Below are 18,283 nucleotides of genomic sequence, written 5' to 3' on the forward strand. Positions count from 1 at the left end.
GAAATGAGCTATTGAAGTGCAGATCGCACTTCAATAGCATAGAGCTGGGCTGCAGGAGCCCAGAACGGACAGCCCAGGGACCGGAAGTGATGCAATCTGCATCGCTCCCGGTCCCATAGAACGGGGAGGGGATCAATGAACGGAAGTTCGACCTCCTCCCCAGCTCCCTGCGGACACCAACGAAGCCGGTCCCGGGCCCGTAGGAGGGGCAACAGAGCCCGGGAAGCATGGCGGCGGTGTCCGGCGGCCCCTTCTACGGAACACAGAAGCGATCTGGCGACAGGTAAAGCCGACAGTCGGCTTTACAAGTTTAAACAGACTTCCGGCGGCAAAAGTCGCCGGGAGTCTGTTTAAACAGCCCCGATGGTGGCGACGTACACTGTACGTCATCAGTCACGAAGGGGTTAACAAGACTATGGGAAATGAAATATTTAAGGTAAGCCATCACGGTTTACAAAAATAGTAAATGTATCTTTAATAAAATATATTTGTAGACAACCAAATGTATTCTCTCACATTTTGTAATCTGGGACCTATACATATTAAATGTCTAAAGTGTTAATGTCAGAATGACTGGCAAATGGAAATGAATACAACGCACAGGCACTTAGCATCGGCATCAGTACCTCAGATGGGCTGTGCTAGATTCAATTTCAAATCTAATTTCCATTATTTTTTCATGCGCTCAATATTTATAATGGGCTACTTGCGCACACTTCCACCACACGGACATTAACAAATTGATTTAAGTGTTGTAAAATGACTTGGAGAAAGAATGCATACGTCTTATCAGCATGGCTTAATGGTGCACACGCTGCTGACTAAAATAATACCCTTGATGCAGCCAAATATACATTTAGATCTTCACTGCACCGGGTTAGAATATTTTCACAAACTGTTTTACGTTTCTGCTCAAATTTAGTGATAATGAAAATCTTTATACCCAAAGTAGGACAGACAGGATTTAGGAAAAAAGCTGCAATACTAATTATTCAAAAGTATCGTTTAATGTATAAAAAATAAATAAAAATAATCTACTGTTTTTCTATTTATTCTTCCTATGTTCACCCTAGTGACTCTGTCATACAGGGTCAAAGAGGTAATAGAATTCTCTTTGAGATGGCCTGTGTCTTGAAAACACTAGCGTAATGTTGTTCCCCCAGCCACTGGAGGTATTAAAAATTTCCGGATGTGTAAATTCCTGCTTCCTCCATCATAAGCCATATTTATTATGATGTATTATAGTATTTATATAGCGCTGACAATTTACTCAGTGCTTTGCATAGTCTCTGCCCTGAAGGAGCTTACAACCTAAGGTCCCTATCTCACATGCATACAATTTAGACAGGAGCAAATTAACCTTCCAGAATGTCTTTGGAATATGTAACTACAGAATGTACAAGCTGACAAGAGGAAATGTGTGCAGCAGGGGAAGCAGGTATTCTCATCTGGCCAGGTGGATGCTTGTGGAAGCCATATCTGAGTCATCAGGATTCAGAAAGTACAAAGAGTGAGACATAATGTTCTGTTTTGAAGATATTAAAAATGTAATTTCCAGTAAGATAGCTCTCCCTGCATAACGTTTTAACACAGCAGGGAACTGTAGTTTCAGATTTCTACATTCTTGTTTTTTCTAACTAAACCTAATACCCTTTTGTCTACACTATTATCATAACTAAGACTACAAAACTGTAAAAGAGGTCAGTTGGTTCACAAGCCATTCCATCTCTGTCCACCCCCACGACCCATTCTCAGCCTGAAATAGTATGCTGTGCCAGTAAAATGCTCCCTACTTCTCATCACTCCTCAGCAATATTCAGCAGTGGGGATCAAGCAGAACACTGTCGCTGCACTGTATGGCTAATTCAAAGCAGCATTCCACCCTTCCCACAGACACTGATTGTGTATGTAGAGTTTCCTATTCCCTTTATAGTAACACATAAAATGAGGTGAGAAAGCAGAGAGAGCAGGACCATTGTCGGAATTTCAGATGAGTTCACTGGACCATAGAAGACTGCACACATTCCAGTGTACCAGCTGGGCCTGGGTGTCTGTGGCAAAAACAAAGGCCAAAAACAACTAGGCCTCGTCTTCAGGATGACTGGTTTTGTTTTCTTCGTTGCACCATTTGTTTCAATGCCATGTGACAGTCCTTAATGTACCCATCAGTCCTGCCACTCATCACAGAGGCAGCTGCATACACAACATTTTGAAATGTAAAATCAGCTTTAGGACCTATATTTCCCAGAAAGTGCTGGTAAGGACATATAAGAGATGCCTGTCAATCTATTTTCTAAACAGTATCAACTGCAAACAGCAATTATAAATGTGTGCACAATACTGAAAATGTGCAATATGTTGCACTCTTGAAAAGCAGTGGTGTACCTAGCGTATATAACACCCAGGGCAAATCATTTAAAATTCCCCTACCCACATCATTAAACGACAATTTACAGTAACCAATAAAATGAATAATAAAAACAGAAAGATAACAAATGAAGACAATGAACATTCTAGTGCCTCTTTACATTGGTGGTTAATGGAGCAATGTCCCCTTACATTGGTAGTTAGTTAATTCAGAACAGTAAATACATGATTTAAGTGTACAATTGCCTATACCACAACAATTACAATGGTGTGTTTAGAGCAGCCTACTACATACTTTTTAGCAAAGAAACTGTGGGGAACAGCAACTGCAGAGCAAACAAACAAGCAAAAACATTCTTCAACTGTAACAGTAACAGATGCATTCACATTCACCTTTTTTTTTAAACTTTTCCTTGTTCAGCCACATGCGATTCCTATGCATAGCTTTATGGTCCTGTGTTCTATAGTATCAGTTTTCACATTAGTAAATGATTATCTGCATCAGAATGTGTGCTCTACAATAGTCCTTTGCAAGGGACTATGTACTATGCTGCTTCAATATTTGCGGTATATGAAATCCGCACACCTAAATCATGACTCCCAACCATGCTGTATAATGAACCTTTTATTTTTATTTCCACTTTTATCAGTTATGGGGGCTATACACTATTATGCAGGCTGAACGAAAAAAATCTTCCAGATTCAGATTCACTTATCCACGCTAAAGAGGGTGGACGAATGAATCTAGTGCTGCAGCTATTGTATTCTGACCGCCACTGTCATAATACATGAACAGTTATTGCAGCTGATTGGCTGAAAAATTTCAGCCCGGTTCCTTTGACAAAAGTTGATTCAATAATGGACTTTTGATGAGCTGGCAGGGCCACACACACAGTAAAGATTTCAGGTTATAGCTGCCAATCAGTGGAAATTCTAACAGTGTATGGCCAGCCTTTAACTCCCATGGGTTTTCATGTATATACCAACACTAATAATGTGATTGTATATCATCAGTCATGATTTATACATCAAATGTTACATACAATCTTTACAGTTTGTTTGATTTTTTTTTTTTACATTGTTGTAAGCTTCTACCGCTTATAAGAGAAATGACAGGGACTACTGCTGCCATTGCTAATCTTTTTTATTTGTCTGGCAGCCATGCTAAACCTCTGGCTTTAAGACTTTGAGTTATTGTACACAGATCAAGCATTCTAAATTCCTTTGCGGCATGCTTATTTTAGGGCACTCATTTAGCAAGCATTAAAGCCAGACGGTCACCATGACAGCCAGGCAGCTAGCATTTCAAAATTAGATCAACAATAGCAACCATTTTATTTCTCTTACAAAAAGAGATTTTATACATCCTAACTGATATTGAATTTTAATGTATACAACTGTGTATTTTACTGGCCTGCATACGTAATGATTGCTACTATTTTTCCAGTGGCAGTACAGATCTATGCCCAGTGCTCATTCTGTGCATCTAGAATAGGTCTATTTATACATCCAGCAGTCATTCCCTGGATCTAGTGTTCACTCCCTCTATGCAGAGGTGGTCTTTATATACAAGGGTTTTCTTTGTGTGCAGTGGAAACTGTCTCAAAGTGCCACTCCCTGTCCTTTGCTATCCATATTGGACCATGCCAAGCCAGCAAGAAACGACACAGTTCCAGCCTGTGTTCGGTTCTGTGGAAAATGAGACGCATACTAAAGAGCTAGAGTTCTGCTGTGCATGGCGAGAAGAGAGGGGACAGCTCAGCTTCAGCTGATAGCTGGCAGGAAAATTACTTCATCTTGTCCAAATGTCTGCAAGGTGCGATTCTTTTATTGCACCAGGCTGCTGTAATCATTTACACAGCCTGCTTGTAATTTTATTTTGTAATGTTACAAATACAACATAAATTGCCTCTACTCTATTATAAAAAAAAGGATACAGACTAGAGAAGTGGTAAGGATTGCAAGAATTGTGCCAATTGGGATGGACTTTTGAGCATCTTTGAGGTCCCCAGAGCGATTGGATCCAGCCATAATTCCTGCAAAGAGAGTAAAGAGCTCAATACAGCCGACATCCTTATACCAGAAGTAATCACTTCACTATCCTGCCATGGTCCATAGTTATATTTGTATCAAATTAGTGTAAGGATCACCACGCAAAAAACAAAACAACAAACATCCATCTTGTAGCATGGATACTAGTAGATATTGTCTAACACAAGTCTAAACAAACCTATTGTGCTTAATTTTTCCTAATCATGGTCTATATTTTTTTTGTATTTTCTTCACGTAGATGTAACCTTCTTAAAAGGAACTCTGGTGTAGATAGTGCACTTACAATTGTGTTCAAAAGTTTGCATACCCTGGCAAAATGAGCTGCATGGTCGAGTTGCCACAAAAAAGCCTGCTTAAAATATGCCTGACAACAACTTGACACGCCTCACAGCTTCTGGCACACTATTTTGGAGTGACGAGACAAAAATAGAGCTTTATGGTCACAACTATAAGCGCTATGTTTAGGGAGGGGTCAACAAAGCCTATAGCGCCAAGAATACCATCCCCACTGTGAAGCATGGTGGTGGCTCACTGATGTTTTGGGGGGTGTGAGCTCTAAAGGCATGGGGAATCTTGTGAAAATTAATGGCAAGAGGAATGCAGCATGTTATCAGATACTAGGAGACAATTTGCATTCTTCTGCATAAAAGATGCGCATGGGACGCTCTTGGATTCTCAAGCACAACAATGACCCTAAGCACAAGGCCAAGTTAACCCTCCAGTGGTTACAGCAGAAAAAGGTGAAAGTTATGGAGTGACCACCACAGTCTCCTGACCTTAATATCATCGAGCCACTCTGGGGAGATCTCAAACATGTGGTTCATGCAAGACAACCAAAGACCCTGCATGATCTACAGCAGGGGTTGGGAACCTCTGGCCCTCCATCTGTGGTGAAACTACAAATCCAATAAGGCATTGCAATATTCTCAAAAACCACAGGCATGACTCCCAGAGAGAGATGCATCATGGGATTTGTAGTTTCACCACGGCTGAAGGTTCCCCACTCCTGACCTAGAGGCATTCTGCCAAAATGAATGGGCAGCTATACCACCTGCAAGAATTCAGGGCCTCATAGACAACTATCACAAAAGACTGCACGCGGTCATTATTCAAAATATTAACAGTCACTTATAAAGCCATCCACAACTCTGCCCCCGGATATATCTCAGACCTTGTCTCAAAGTATCACCCTAAACGTCCCCTCCGCTCATCCATTGACCTCCTGCTTTCCAGCTCCCTTGTCCACTCCTCCCATACTCGCCTCCAGGACTTCTCTAGAGTCTCTCCCATCCTCTGGAACTCCTTACCCCAACCTGTCCGTCTATCTCCCACCTTGACTGCTTTTATGTGTTCCCTAAAGACTCATCTCTTCAGGGAAGCCTATCCCACCTCAACCTAACCACTGAACCTTCACATTCTCACATAATTCATTCCCACAGCTACCTCATGTATCATTTCCCCCTCCTCTTTTAGATTGTAAGCCCTCAGGGGCAGGGCCCTCCTTACCATCTTGTCTTGAATTGTATTGTAACTGTTATGTCTTCCTTATATTGTAAAGCGCTGCGCAAACTGTTGGCGCTATATAAATACTATGTAATAATAATAATAATAATAATAATTATGCTAAAGGGGGCAATATACAGTATTAAGAACTAAGGGTATACAGAATTTTGAACAGGGGGGTCATTTCATTTTTTATTCTTTGTTGCCATGCTTTGTTTTATGATTGTGACCTACAGTTGAATATGAATCATATAAGAAATAAAAGAAATGTGTTTTGCCTGCTCCTCATGTGTTCTTTAAAATGGTACATATATTACCAATTCTCCAAGGGTATGCAAACTTTTAAAACACAACTGTACTTAGGGAAGGTACACCAGCAAAAGAAGAGTGTAAATACTTACTTCTCCTGCCACCCACACTGCCGAACCCGGCTCCTTTCATTAGAAAACTTCCCCCGGATTCTGCTGGAGAACTGACACTTGTGAGAGGGTCTGTCTTTAACTGGTTCTCCTGTTGACCTCCAGGTCACTACAGTATGTGGCCTTAGTACTTAGGTGAAGTTTTGCAGGGTATAGAATTTATACATTCAAATGTCTTTAACTGGCTAAAGAGAACAGTCATGATTGGGATTATTTTCGCTCCATAAGACGCACTTTTTTCCCCCCAAAAGGAATTATGGAGCGAATCCCGACGCCCGAGACATGCAGTTTCGGGCGCCGGGCGAGTAGTAGGAGCCACTGCTCGTTTAATATGAGTGATCTAATGAGATCACTCGTATTAAAGCTGAGCAGCGGTGGCGGCGATCAAGTTCAGCAGCAGGAGCCACTGCTCGTTCAATACGAGTGATCTAATGAGATCACTCGTATTAAAACCGAGCAGCGGCGACGATCGAGATCACCATAGAGCAGACGAAGAACGGACTTTCTTCGTCTGCTCTGTGTGATCACTGAGACCGTGGCGCTGTAATCACAGCGCCACCTGTCTCAGCGGTCACTAACTGCAGCTTCTGTCACAGCTTCTGTCATAGAAGCTGTGTCAGAAGCTACAGTCTGTCGAGTGCTCCATAAGGCGCGCCGGACCTCCCTGCGTCCTATGGTCCGGTGCGTCTTATGGACCGCAAAATACGGTATATAATAATCAGCATTTTCCTTCTTAGTAGGTTTACCTATGAAGGATTTAAATCTGCCAGTTTATTAAACGTCATTTACTCTGGCTGAGGATGACCCTGTGAAATATAAATGAAAAGGTCAACTAAAGCCTAACAACTTCTTCTCTGCAAATTCCTGATCTCATGCTGATAACAGTCTGATAAGACTGATATGGTTATGGTAACTTAGGAGCTGTTGGCAAGCGTGTGTTATCAGCATAAGCTGAGGCAGTTTACAGGATAGAAAAATGTCACAGCTCACTTTGATTGTTAGCTCCAAGAATCGTCCTCTTATGGATGAAATAAAAGCTCACTAATGGTCTAAATCAAATGTTGTGGTACACTTGCAGAATTATAATAATTTAACACTAAGTAAACCTGATTGGTTTCGTTGTGAACCCATCTGGTTTTCTTCGAACATCAAAATCTCCCGCTCTTTGCAATGCAAAGATAAATATAAATACACAGTTTTTTCTGTGATAAGTTGGAGACCTTTAACTGTGAATTAAAGACAAACTGCTATCCGAAAACACCAGAACTGTTCAAAAGCCATAAAGTCCACTATGTTTATCTTCGGCTTAGTATTATTAAATGTATATATTATTAGCAAAGGGCAGGAACTGTGTGGAGGCAGTGGAAACCAATCAGTTGTAGTAAACTGCCATATTTTAACTCTTCATATGACAGAAGTAGTAATAAAAAGGTGGACACAACTCTATACCCAGTATCAATACTCTGCACAATCAGAATTACAGCCTGCACACAGATCCTGCCTCTCACTGTGGCCACATAACATTCATTAGTAGGATGCACTGGTCCATTTAATTGTTTCTGCAACTGAAAGTGAAGGAGAGATGATGAGAATATCTGATAATTGCCCTTATTATGGCCAGCCTAAGAAACTGCAAACCTGTGTTTTCCCATACAGCGCTAAGCAAGAGGTTAACTTAAACGGTGGCCCCACTGACAGCACATACTTAGATTCTCTATACTTCCATTCCACTTCATTTGGCTTCCAGAGAAAACAACTGGTACTTCTTGGTATGGGAAAAGATTACTCCCCTCTCATTTGATAGCACTGTTGCTGATGCTGGCAACTGGCCAAGTTGTGACTTTTAACTTACAAAGTGCTTCCTTCTTTGCTGCAGTTGCCCGAACAGAGCAATAGGGCAAGTTTATGCTTATAGTGGAGCTGGCATTAAAATGAACCCATAACAAATGTGTGGGTTGTAACAAAAGAACTGCATACTTTTAGGCACAGACAGATATGGACAACTTTAGTGATTTTACCAGCAGAGCAGCTGAAAATACAATCCAGGAATAAATGTATTCCCGATTAGCCGGGAAAGACTCACCACCCATGCTTCCTCGTCACCTAGTGGAGCCGGATTTCTGGCCAATCAGGAAGCCGGGCACTGTGTAATGACTCGTTGCCCGGCTTCCTGATTGGCCAGCTTCTTGACCAATCAGGAAGCCGGGCAACGAGTTATTACATGGCGTCTGGCTTCCTGATTGGCGGGGAAGGCGGTCTCCATGCTCCCTCGTCACCCGGTGACAAGAGAGCATGAAGCTGGCTTTCTGGCCAATCAGAAAGCTGGGGGAGGGTAATGACTCGCTGTCTGGCTTCCTGATTGGCCAGCTTCCAGGCCAATCAGGAAGCTGGGCGACAAGTCATTACACAGCGCCCGGCTTCCTGATTGGCTGGGAAGCTGGCTCCATGCTCCCTTGTCACCTGATACCAGAAGCTCAGGTATCAGGCTAGGCATCGGAGCATTGGGCGAGTACGAGTACTCGTCCAAACACTCGGCATCGTCACCGATACCACTACTAGTGCATCCCTACTCACAGGTATTGTGTGTAAATGTAGGCTTTCATGCTTGGCTAAAGGTTGTTTCATATTTACATATTAGTACTGACAGTAGAGATGCTTGAACCCTACCTGTAACAGATGGGAAAAAAATGCCAACAAGGAGGGTGAACGTTGTTGTAATATCAGTCAGAACATAATCATGGGAGAGAGACCCCACCACTTCTGATGATGGTAAAGAAGCCTTTTCTATGATCTCCCCTTTCTGCAAGTAACTGCTCCATAGGTTCTCTGAGAGAGAGTGAAAAAAAAAAGCAGAAAAAACGATCAGTTTGGCATTCCTAGAAATAAATGGAAAAAGCAGGAATAACACAGCAAAGCTAATTACCAGATAGTATTCCACTGGTCATCCCTGGAATTCCTTGTATTTCTGTAACATTATTATGGAAAAAGTATTCATCACAGGTAGCATTTAAGAGCCCAGGAGGATGGCAGAACAAGTCCCACAAGTCAGACACTGTAGTTATGTTGTCCTTGTACACTGTCTTGGCACAGGTACTAAACCCTAGCCTAGAGAGCGTACGGTTCCCAAGCAGACAGACGCTGTACAGGAGAGAAAGAAACATGGTGAGTGTTCTGCTGTCCACATTCTCTACTCTACTGCCTCACATACAGATTCCAATCTCTAAAGGCTAAATACTTATTGGAGCTGTTTACCTTTACCATTTACTTTAAGCAACTTAGAGACACTAAACTCAGGAGTTAAATCTTAAAAATGCTTTAAAGTACCCTAACTATTAACAACACTGGACCTTATTTGTGTATCACTCACCTCTAGATCCTCAAATCTCTGAAATCATACTGACACTGTCTTTCCAGAGGGCGGCTACTTTTGTTTCCCATGGTCCCTGTGTGTGTTGTAAAGTAGCCACCGCTCCAAGCTTGCTCCTGTGATGGACGGCAAATCTCATATTTAGTTTATTCATTTGTTTTGAGATTATAGTCCATCACAAGAGTGAGCCTGGAGCAATGGCTACTTTACAACACACACAGAGACCATGGGGAGCAAAAGTAGCCACCCTCCAGAAGGAAGGACAGCGTTCGTATGAATTCAATGATTTGAGGATCTACAGCTGAGCGATACCCAAATAAGGTTAAGCATTGTTAATAGTTAGGGTACTTGAATGCATTTTTAAGATTTAACTCCAGAGTTTAGTGTCACTTTAAGAAGAAATAAAAAAAAATCCTGACTGCGCATTCAAAATTATTACAGATTTGTTGGGCCAAGCCAAAAAATAATTCCTTTAATAAACCATCCCTAATGAGTGCAACATTACTGAAAAACAATACAACGTATCTAAAAAAAGAAAAATAAAGTTTACAGTATACTGTTCTTTATAAGATTTGTTTACATTTGTCACTGGGAAAAGTGTCAGAAAGTGAGGGGACAGTCTGTTATATCAAGCGTAATAACCTATACTGAATGTAGTATTATACAGAAATCATATTTTCTTTCTCGTTCATTAAGGGACTCAGGATTCAGCTATTCAGAAGCAATTACGGTGTGCAAAAGCAGTCCAACTAAAGGGTGGGCAACGATAACCAAACACCATCAGCAAGAATAGTGGCTGAATCCTTTGCATAAATATAGTCCATTCCCAGGTTTGACAGACTGACAGACTGCAAGCAGAGTCTGCTAGCAACTCAATGATTTGGAATAGGTTTCCAAACTTTTTTCAATGAGATCATTCAAAACTGGTGCATCCTTAACAGTGTTTTGCTAAGGCAGGATATCACCGGATCCACAGTGGAAATTAACTACTTTTCGTTTAAGGCTTTCCCAGACGGGTATTGGTCTGTAAAATGTTTGGGAGGAATTAAGGAGTTTATCAGGCATTTTCCAATCTCTGTACAGAACACCTTTAAGTGGGGAGTGTATAAACATTTTGACAGTTCTGAGGACTCTAGGGATGCCAGTCTAGTAACAGTACCAGTAGAAATGTCTGGGTGTTCTATTTTTAAGGTGTCATGCACTGCATCAATAAGAACCAATTTGTATCTTGAAGCCTGGGAGCTATGGCAACTGCCTGCAGCTCCTTAGCAACAAAATCATCCATCAAGGGTTTGTCAGATAAAGCCTCTGCAGCAGAGGTCTAAGAGGCCGATGCAGCTGGGGGAAGTAGAGGTACACTTACACAAGCCTCTATGTTCCAAATCAGCAAATCCAAAGCAATCCAAAACCGTTAGTGGATTGTGAGCTGGAGAGGTCCAGTGCCAAGGGACTGCTCCCCTTGTGATTAGGATCCAACATGTTACACTGCTTAACAAGGACAACTTAATTGAGAACACCAAAAAAAAAAAAAAACTGTGTACTCGCAGGATAAAAAACAGGAAAGGTTCAAATGGCTGGAGGTGACTATGTCACTGTAAGCTGTAGCAGGGACTATCCAAGGTGAAACGGCATGTTTCTCGGAAATAGAAGCAATGGCGGGAAGATGCTAGCTAAAACTGAAAAGGTAGGAATAAAAAGTGTATAGTGCTTGTAATGCATCACCTAAATCGCAACTCTTTTTGTGAAAAACAAGGAAAAAAGGATAAATAGTGGCGTTCAGAGGGATCCATAAATGTAGAAGCTACTGATGCTTGAACCACACTGTGTGCTCTTCAGATTGGGTAACACCAGAGGCTGTGCCAAAGCTCTGGACCTGGAAAGCGCTCTGCTGCTAATTAACATAGTAGGTAAGGTCTAGTGAGTGCTACAAGGCGATCGAAGATCACATTCTAGGCAAGGGTGCAGGTACAGCCTCCAAAGCTATTGCCATTCAGATAACATGCCTGTCCAATCCGGGAAAGGAGGTAAGGGGTGGCTAGTTTTAAAGCTCTTTTACTGCTTGTTAAGTATATGTAAATCATTCTATGGTCATAATCTGGGCACAGGTGCACTTTAAATAACCTGCAGATAACAGCATACACCATCTGCTACTGTAAAGTTTCACATTTTTGTTTTAACATTTGTGTAGTTGTGGACTTTGTACTGGCATGTGGGCGTTTGTCACAGGTCACGGTTCTACTGTATGGTGAAGATCATGAATTTCTGAACATCTGCCAAATTAAGTCTATTAGCACCGCTCCCGCTTATACAATTCTTTTTTTGCTTTTCTGGAGTCAGACGATAGCGAGCGCGGTCTCCCTTATACAACCCAAAGAGCGAGAAATATTTTCTCAGCAGGTATATTGTAGTGTGATAAAAGCATCTCATGATTAGAACAGGGATTTCAGATTTTTGTGATAGAATTAGTTAAACTTCTACAGCTTCAGGTACAAGTACAGCTCTGCACGGTCTACAATTACAATATATACAGCTTCTGAATATGGCTCCTTTATGCCCTTTTTCTATCAGCAAGTTCTGCTGAACATTAACTAAGCATGGCTACAGACTTACGGGAATTCAGGTGGAGCAAAGGCAGATTTAAGTGCTCCTGCATAGATGGCGATAATAGACAGCACGACGCAGGCCAGGAAGAGGGATGCCAACTTATTCACATAGCGTACTCCAACAAAAACAATGACAGACATAAGAATGAGAAATACTGTGCCATAAACACGCATGTTGTTCAGCATTGCTACCGAGTTCTCCGCTGCTCCTTCACCTTTAAAAATAACAGCGTCAGGAGCAATGTACACCTGTAGAGAAATATGAACCATCAGTAATTAAACACATGGAAAAGGATAAGTTCAATCGCTACACATTGACTTTTAAAATACACTGCATGTGCTAAAAGGTCCCTCCCTATAATACATGTACCTCATTTGTGGCATAGTTTTGAAATGTCAGTATTCGAATTTGAAAAGTTAATGAATACTTAACCTTATAACAAACAAACCAGACTAGGATTGTTTCAAAAGCATTGCTTCAGATTTAGAGTGGACAATAAACACTTGAAATAAAGGGAGCACCTAAGGCCCCGTTCCCACTGCGCGATATGAAAATGGCACGTTTGTCGCGCTATTTGCATATTGCGCGACATCGCGAGATTTGCCGCGCGATGTCACGTTCAAGCTTGCATTGAGCAAGTTTGAATCGCGGCTAAATCCGCTCCAAAAAAGGGTCCTGCTGTAGCGACACACGACCCGCGACAGCAGGACCCTTTGCCCCATTGGATTGCATTGGAGCGCGATATCGCGCGGTAATTTGCAGCGATATCGCGGGAATTACCGCGCGATAAATCGCTCAATGTGAACGGGGTCTAAGACCCCATTCACACTGAGATGCATTTTTAAAAAAATGCTTTTTCAGCGCTAATTCGAGCTTAGCAACATTGAACTGCAGTGCACATTTTGTCACTTCTTTTGACAGTCTATCAAAGCCTATTGTGGCCAAATCGCACAAAATCAGCTGGAATCATAGGTCAGGTTCGAGCGACAAGCTTGAGCTACAAGCTACAGGCGACATTGAGCTGTGAGATGTGAACACTTTCATTGAAATGCATCGGACGAGCTACATTGAGGCTAGGTTCACACCTATGCGATTCAGATGCCGAGCTGTTTTTGCGCAGTTTTCAATGCATAGAGATGGGACCCAAACAGCACGACAACTGCCCGAAAATCGCTCCTGCACCTCTTCGTGCGACAGGCGATATCGTCCTCGCGCCAACCCGCAAAAGGTGTGAACAGACTCCACTGACTTCAATGTGAATCTGTGTTTTGCGCGATAAATTGCCTAGGTGTGAACCTAGCCTGAGTGATTTTTGAGTGGAAATCGCAATACAAATCACTCAGTGTGAATGCGGTCTAACAAGTATAAACTGACAAGCATGCCACTGGCTGCTTGGGGACATTTCTTGTACTAAAGGGGTACAAACAGTATTTTAATGTACTAAAGTTGAGAAATGCTGCCCTTCAACCCAACAGAAATCATATACCCAATGCTTCTTAATGCAATTGCATGATTGGTAGTGTGGAAAGCCTAGAGCTACAGATTCAGAGAAAGGGTACATACTGTATTTCCTTGTTTATCATTATTCAGCAGCAGGATAGGCAGCGCAGGGCAATGATTTCATCATAGGTCTGTCCTAAAAACAGTTTGTTTCGGAGTCTTGTTCATCTGCACTTTCAGTAACAGATCCTGCACCAGCCTGATGCATGTTAACAGGGACTGGTGTTACCTTACTTATCTTTTTCCTAAAAGGGTCATTTCCCAACAAATCAGCAGACAACAAAGAGTGCCATGGATGCTGAAATGATACACACAGCCTTTCAGCTATACTGCATCTGAAAGCATTCCATGTCCTCAATCCTTGATTGTATTTGACTGCATGTGCTACAGCTGGGCACGTAGTGGAAAAACCCCCCAAAAAAACATTGGACAAGTGTCAGATATCCAGGCAAAATATTTTAACTACAAACAAAATCAAAAGGTATGTTGTATCTAAATGAAATGTTTAAAATGTAAAAGCAAATACAAAACTCAATGAAAGGAAACAATAATGCTTTAACATAACACTGTAACTCCATCTGTCCCTTTAAAAGGGATTAATGGATACATGAATACAATGCACACTTTACCCTATTTCCTTAAACCTTTACAATAGACCTACTGAAAGTCACTGCAGGGAGCCTCCATTAGCATAAAAGAACTAAAAGGATAGAACAATAGACTGTCCTTAAAGCATACTTTGCTAAATCGACTTTTTAAATGTGCCCACTCCCCTTGCTAAAACAGTGATTAAAAGTGTAAAGAAACACCTGTAGGGCGGAAATGTCAGATAATACATTCAACAGTGAGATCTGGGGAATGTTGAGAAGACCAAATCTAGCCGACATCAGTAGGATGATTAAATTAACCCCTGCACCACCGAAGCTGGAGGAAAGGCAAGTTTAACATCTAATGTGTCCTCCCTCTGCTGGTGTTTTTTCACACTTTAAATTAGCAATTTAGAAAGTGGGTGGGGGGTAGAAATCAGACCTTGAATGGTGTGCAAGGTCCACTTTAGGTGTCTACAATCATTAGAGAATGTTTACACTTTCTGGGCATTTATTGCCACATCAGGCTGCGTCTTGTCTGTAGGCCCTCTTTGGCCCCTGGCACCATGCCCTGGCCAATCTTGCTCAGGGAAGGACAAGATCAGGTTAGATTTTCCAAGCAGATTACTATAGCATGATCCAGCTGCCACCTGGGGGCTGTAAGCATCTTAAGGCCCCTTTCACATGGGTTGTCTGATCGGGTCTGCCGGTCAGTTTTTCAGGCTCGGAAAAAAAAGCAGAACAGTGTTCTGTTTTGACGGACCTGATTGTGCCGGATCGGTGGTAATCTGATGCAAGTGGACACATGTCCGTTTACATCCGATTCCCCATAGACAGACATGAGGTCCAGTTACGAGATGGAGGAAAAAAACCTGGATGGACACATTTGTCACAGTGGTGACATCTGATCCGAACCACTGTGATCAGGAGGAGATCCGTGCATGGATCCCCTCCTGATCAGCCTGTGTGAAACGGCCCTTGGCCATAATGGAATCTCCCCTGCTGGGTTATTGTATTCTGACAGCAGCACAGTTCAGCTGCAGATTTTCAGCCTGGCTCCATCAAGGATGGGTGCCGACAGGGACAAGCACTGCTTAAATTGTTGGCAGAGTCTTGCTGACATGGCTGAAATTCGAGCAGTGCATGAACAGCTTTATTTTCCTTATAGACTTTTGAAGACAGTTGCACATGTGTGCCTCCGGCATTCCTGCTGTGTGCTGCTACCTGTAACATGAATGTTCATGTTTAAGTGAATGAAGAAGTCGAAGGAGGGGACTACTGTCGAAGGAGGGACTACTGTCTATTCATTCTAAACTCTACAAAGAAACGGAAACTGCTGTAGGACACATTCCTCATACCAAGTCAAGACTTGGATGCATGTTCTAAAACTGGCCATTCACGTGGAAGGGTGGTTATTTATCAAGACATGATCTTACTATCCTCAGGGCAAGGTGTATGTGCAGTGTTGCACTCTATAAACTTGTAAAGTCTGTCTTACATGTTTATGTGAATAAGGGGTGTAGAAAAATCAACCCCAGCCAAGGCATTTGGTCCCCAGAGGACTCAGTCAGGGAGCTTTGACTAGTGTAGTGGGAAGGGCTTACAAGTATGCAAACATTTTCAAAACTGTATATAACCACTAAATAACTTTTCTCTAATGTCTGTAGATCCCTTTACAGATGCCGTAATGCTGGCCATACATGTGACATATGACATACACGTGAACATTTTCAGTCAATTTTAACCAAAGGGAATCGCACATAGGATCGCGAGTAATCCCCAGAAACTAAGCAACCTACCAACCATGTGTTTGATTGACTACCAAAATTAGGATAATGGTGAAGTTGAAAAAAAAACTGCAACTTCATCAAAAGCAAACTGGCTATGGCCAACTTAAGCAAATTTACCTTTCAGTACAACATATTATAAAATACAGCCTGTAGGGAATGTCATCATGGCTTACCAGGAATATCTCAATTGCTCCAAGGATATACATAGCAGTAGCAAAGGTTGTTCCGAGGTAGAAACACAGACCAACAGCACCTCCAAATTCAGGGCCAAGTGCTCGGGAAATCATAAAATATGACCCGCCCGCTAATTAAAAGAAAAAAAGAATAAAAAAACAACAATAGTGTAAAGAATGATACTGTATGACTGGAGACAATTAGAACTCTCCAGACAGGACAAATAGAAAAGAAAGGTAGTCTGAATTGAAAAGTAGAAGAAAAAAAAAAAAAAAAAAAGAAACAGGAAAAACAGTAAACAAAAATAACAAAAAAAAAAAAAGACTGCGGAGAACAGCGTGACAGAGAGTATAGACTTTACCTGGCACTACCCCATTGGTGGCTATAGCACTCATTGAGATTGCTGTAAGCATCGTCTGAAAAGAGAAAATGGCATCACATTTGCCTATGTAACCCATATTAACCATCAAATCTAAAAAACATGACATATTATAACACTACTCACACAGCAGCAGCAGGAAAACACAATGCAGAAGGCATGTAGTACCCCAGCAGTCCCCACTACCCACGGGAGACGAAGAAACAAGATAACACCAAAAATGTTTTGCAAGCATGGTAGATACACTCCCATAATTGTTCCCATTCGAGGTGCCTGATGAAACAAAAAAACATAGGTGCAGTCAATGCAATGTACTGACAAGCTGAGCTCTGCGATCTGTAGTCTAACATTATTCATATTCATCTCCTCACCTTAGTCGCCTTTTTTTTACCCTCACTCTCCTCCTCATGTTCTTTTGCACCTTGTGGAAGGTTAGTAGAATGGGCCAGACGATTCAAGAGGGAAGAAACTTTGGGCCTTGTGTCCATTTCTTCCTGTAAAAAGAAAGGCATACATGTATATTGTAAATTATATTCAGAAGTGAATACCATAAGAAAAACCAAGCTGGAACTGTCAATTTGGAACTACAATTCAAGGTTACATAACTCATTCTTGAGGGCCACACACAGGCCAGGGGCAGAAGTAACCTTTGACCACAGCACTGTTATTAAGAATAACACAAAAGAAGGGTGTACAATACAGATCTGAGGACACCCATTCCTTCTGGGGGTCATTCCTGATGTTATATTCTGCACAGACATATCTAAAGAATATGATGTCACTTTAAATTAAATCTAAATCCAAGAATAAAAAATGTAATATACTGCAGCTCACCAATTCTGGTATGTAATGGATGCATTAGTGTTCTTTTTCAGGTTTTTCCCCGTTATTTGCATCTGGTGATCCTAGTGTGACTTACTGTTCTGTATCTATGGGGGTGCAGCATTGTCACCCTAGGCTGCTCGCTCCTCTCCTTATCTCCATGACATGGGAGGGGGATGTTTTGTAGTCCACAGGAGTAACCTGGGCCGGGTTAATAACAGTCATTGTGATGTCAATGCAGAAGTTGCACTGTGTTGTCAGCTCAAATGAAGGTATGGAGCTCAATTAATTTCTGGCAGGGTGAACAGGAATTTGTTTATACTTATTGAACATATATAACAAACCCCCTTTACCGGAATAATTAATGGATGAAAAGAGAGCAAATAAGAGTAGTTCATTGTTAGGAATGACATACTTTAAAAGAGAACTATGAGATGAGTGATTTCCACTCATCCTCATAGTTAGAGCCGACCTGTGACAAAGAAGCTGTCACAGGTCGGCTCTATTGATTGGGAAGTTAGCAAACACATACCGTCGCTTGCTCACTTTTCTGTAACTGTCAGTCACGACTCCCCGCAGGGATTCCCCCACTTCCCTCTCCGACCCTCTAGTGCTGACTGGTGGAAGGGACGGGGGACGGGGCGGGTACAGCTGGCTCTGCCTCTAGATAGGCAGAGCCAGCTGTCACTCACGCAGCTGGGTAGATCCAGACAGCATTG

The 18,283-nt window shown here is 41.9% G+C and overlaps 1 protein-coding gene across 4 annotated transcripts in view; it reads right to left on the reverse strand.

Annotated features, from left to right (window-relative positions):
* The window catches only part of SLC12A6 (solute carrier family 12 member 6), a 62,226-nt gene that overhangs the window by 23,865 nt on the left and 20,078 nt on the right, over nucleotides 1-18,283 (reverse strand). For all 4 annotated transcript variants that reach the window (XM_018558815.1, XM_018558822.1, XM_018558830.1 and 1 more), the window contains 4 exons: nucleotides 12,319-12,560; nucleotides 9,265-9,479; nucleotides 9,009-9,167; nucleotides 4,305-4,403 (listed from right to left, as the gene is read on the reverse strand). In XM_018558815.1, coding sequence (XP_018414317.1) covers nucleotides 4,305-4,403; nucleotides 9,009-9,167; nucleotides 9,265-9,479; nucleotides 12,319-12,560 — 715 coding nt within the window. The remainder of the gene's footprint in view (nucleotides 1-4,304; nucleotides 4,404-9,008; nucleotides 9,168-9,264; nucleotides 9,480-12,318; nucleotides 12,561-18,283) is intronic.

This window comes from Nanorana parkeri, unplaced genomic scaffold, assembly GCF_000935625.1.
Source record: "Nanorana parkeri isolate BGI_ZX_2015 unplaced genomic scaffold, ASM93562v1 scaffold15, whole genome shotgun sequence".
Classification (NCBI taxonomy): Eukaryota; Metazoa; Chordata; class Amphibia; order Anura; family Dicroglossidae; genus Nanorana; species Nanorana parkeri.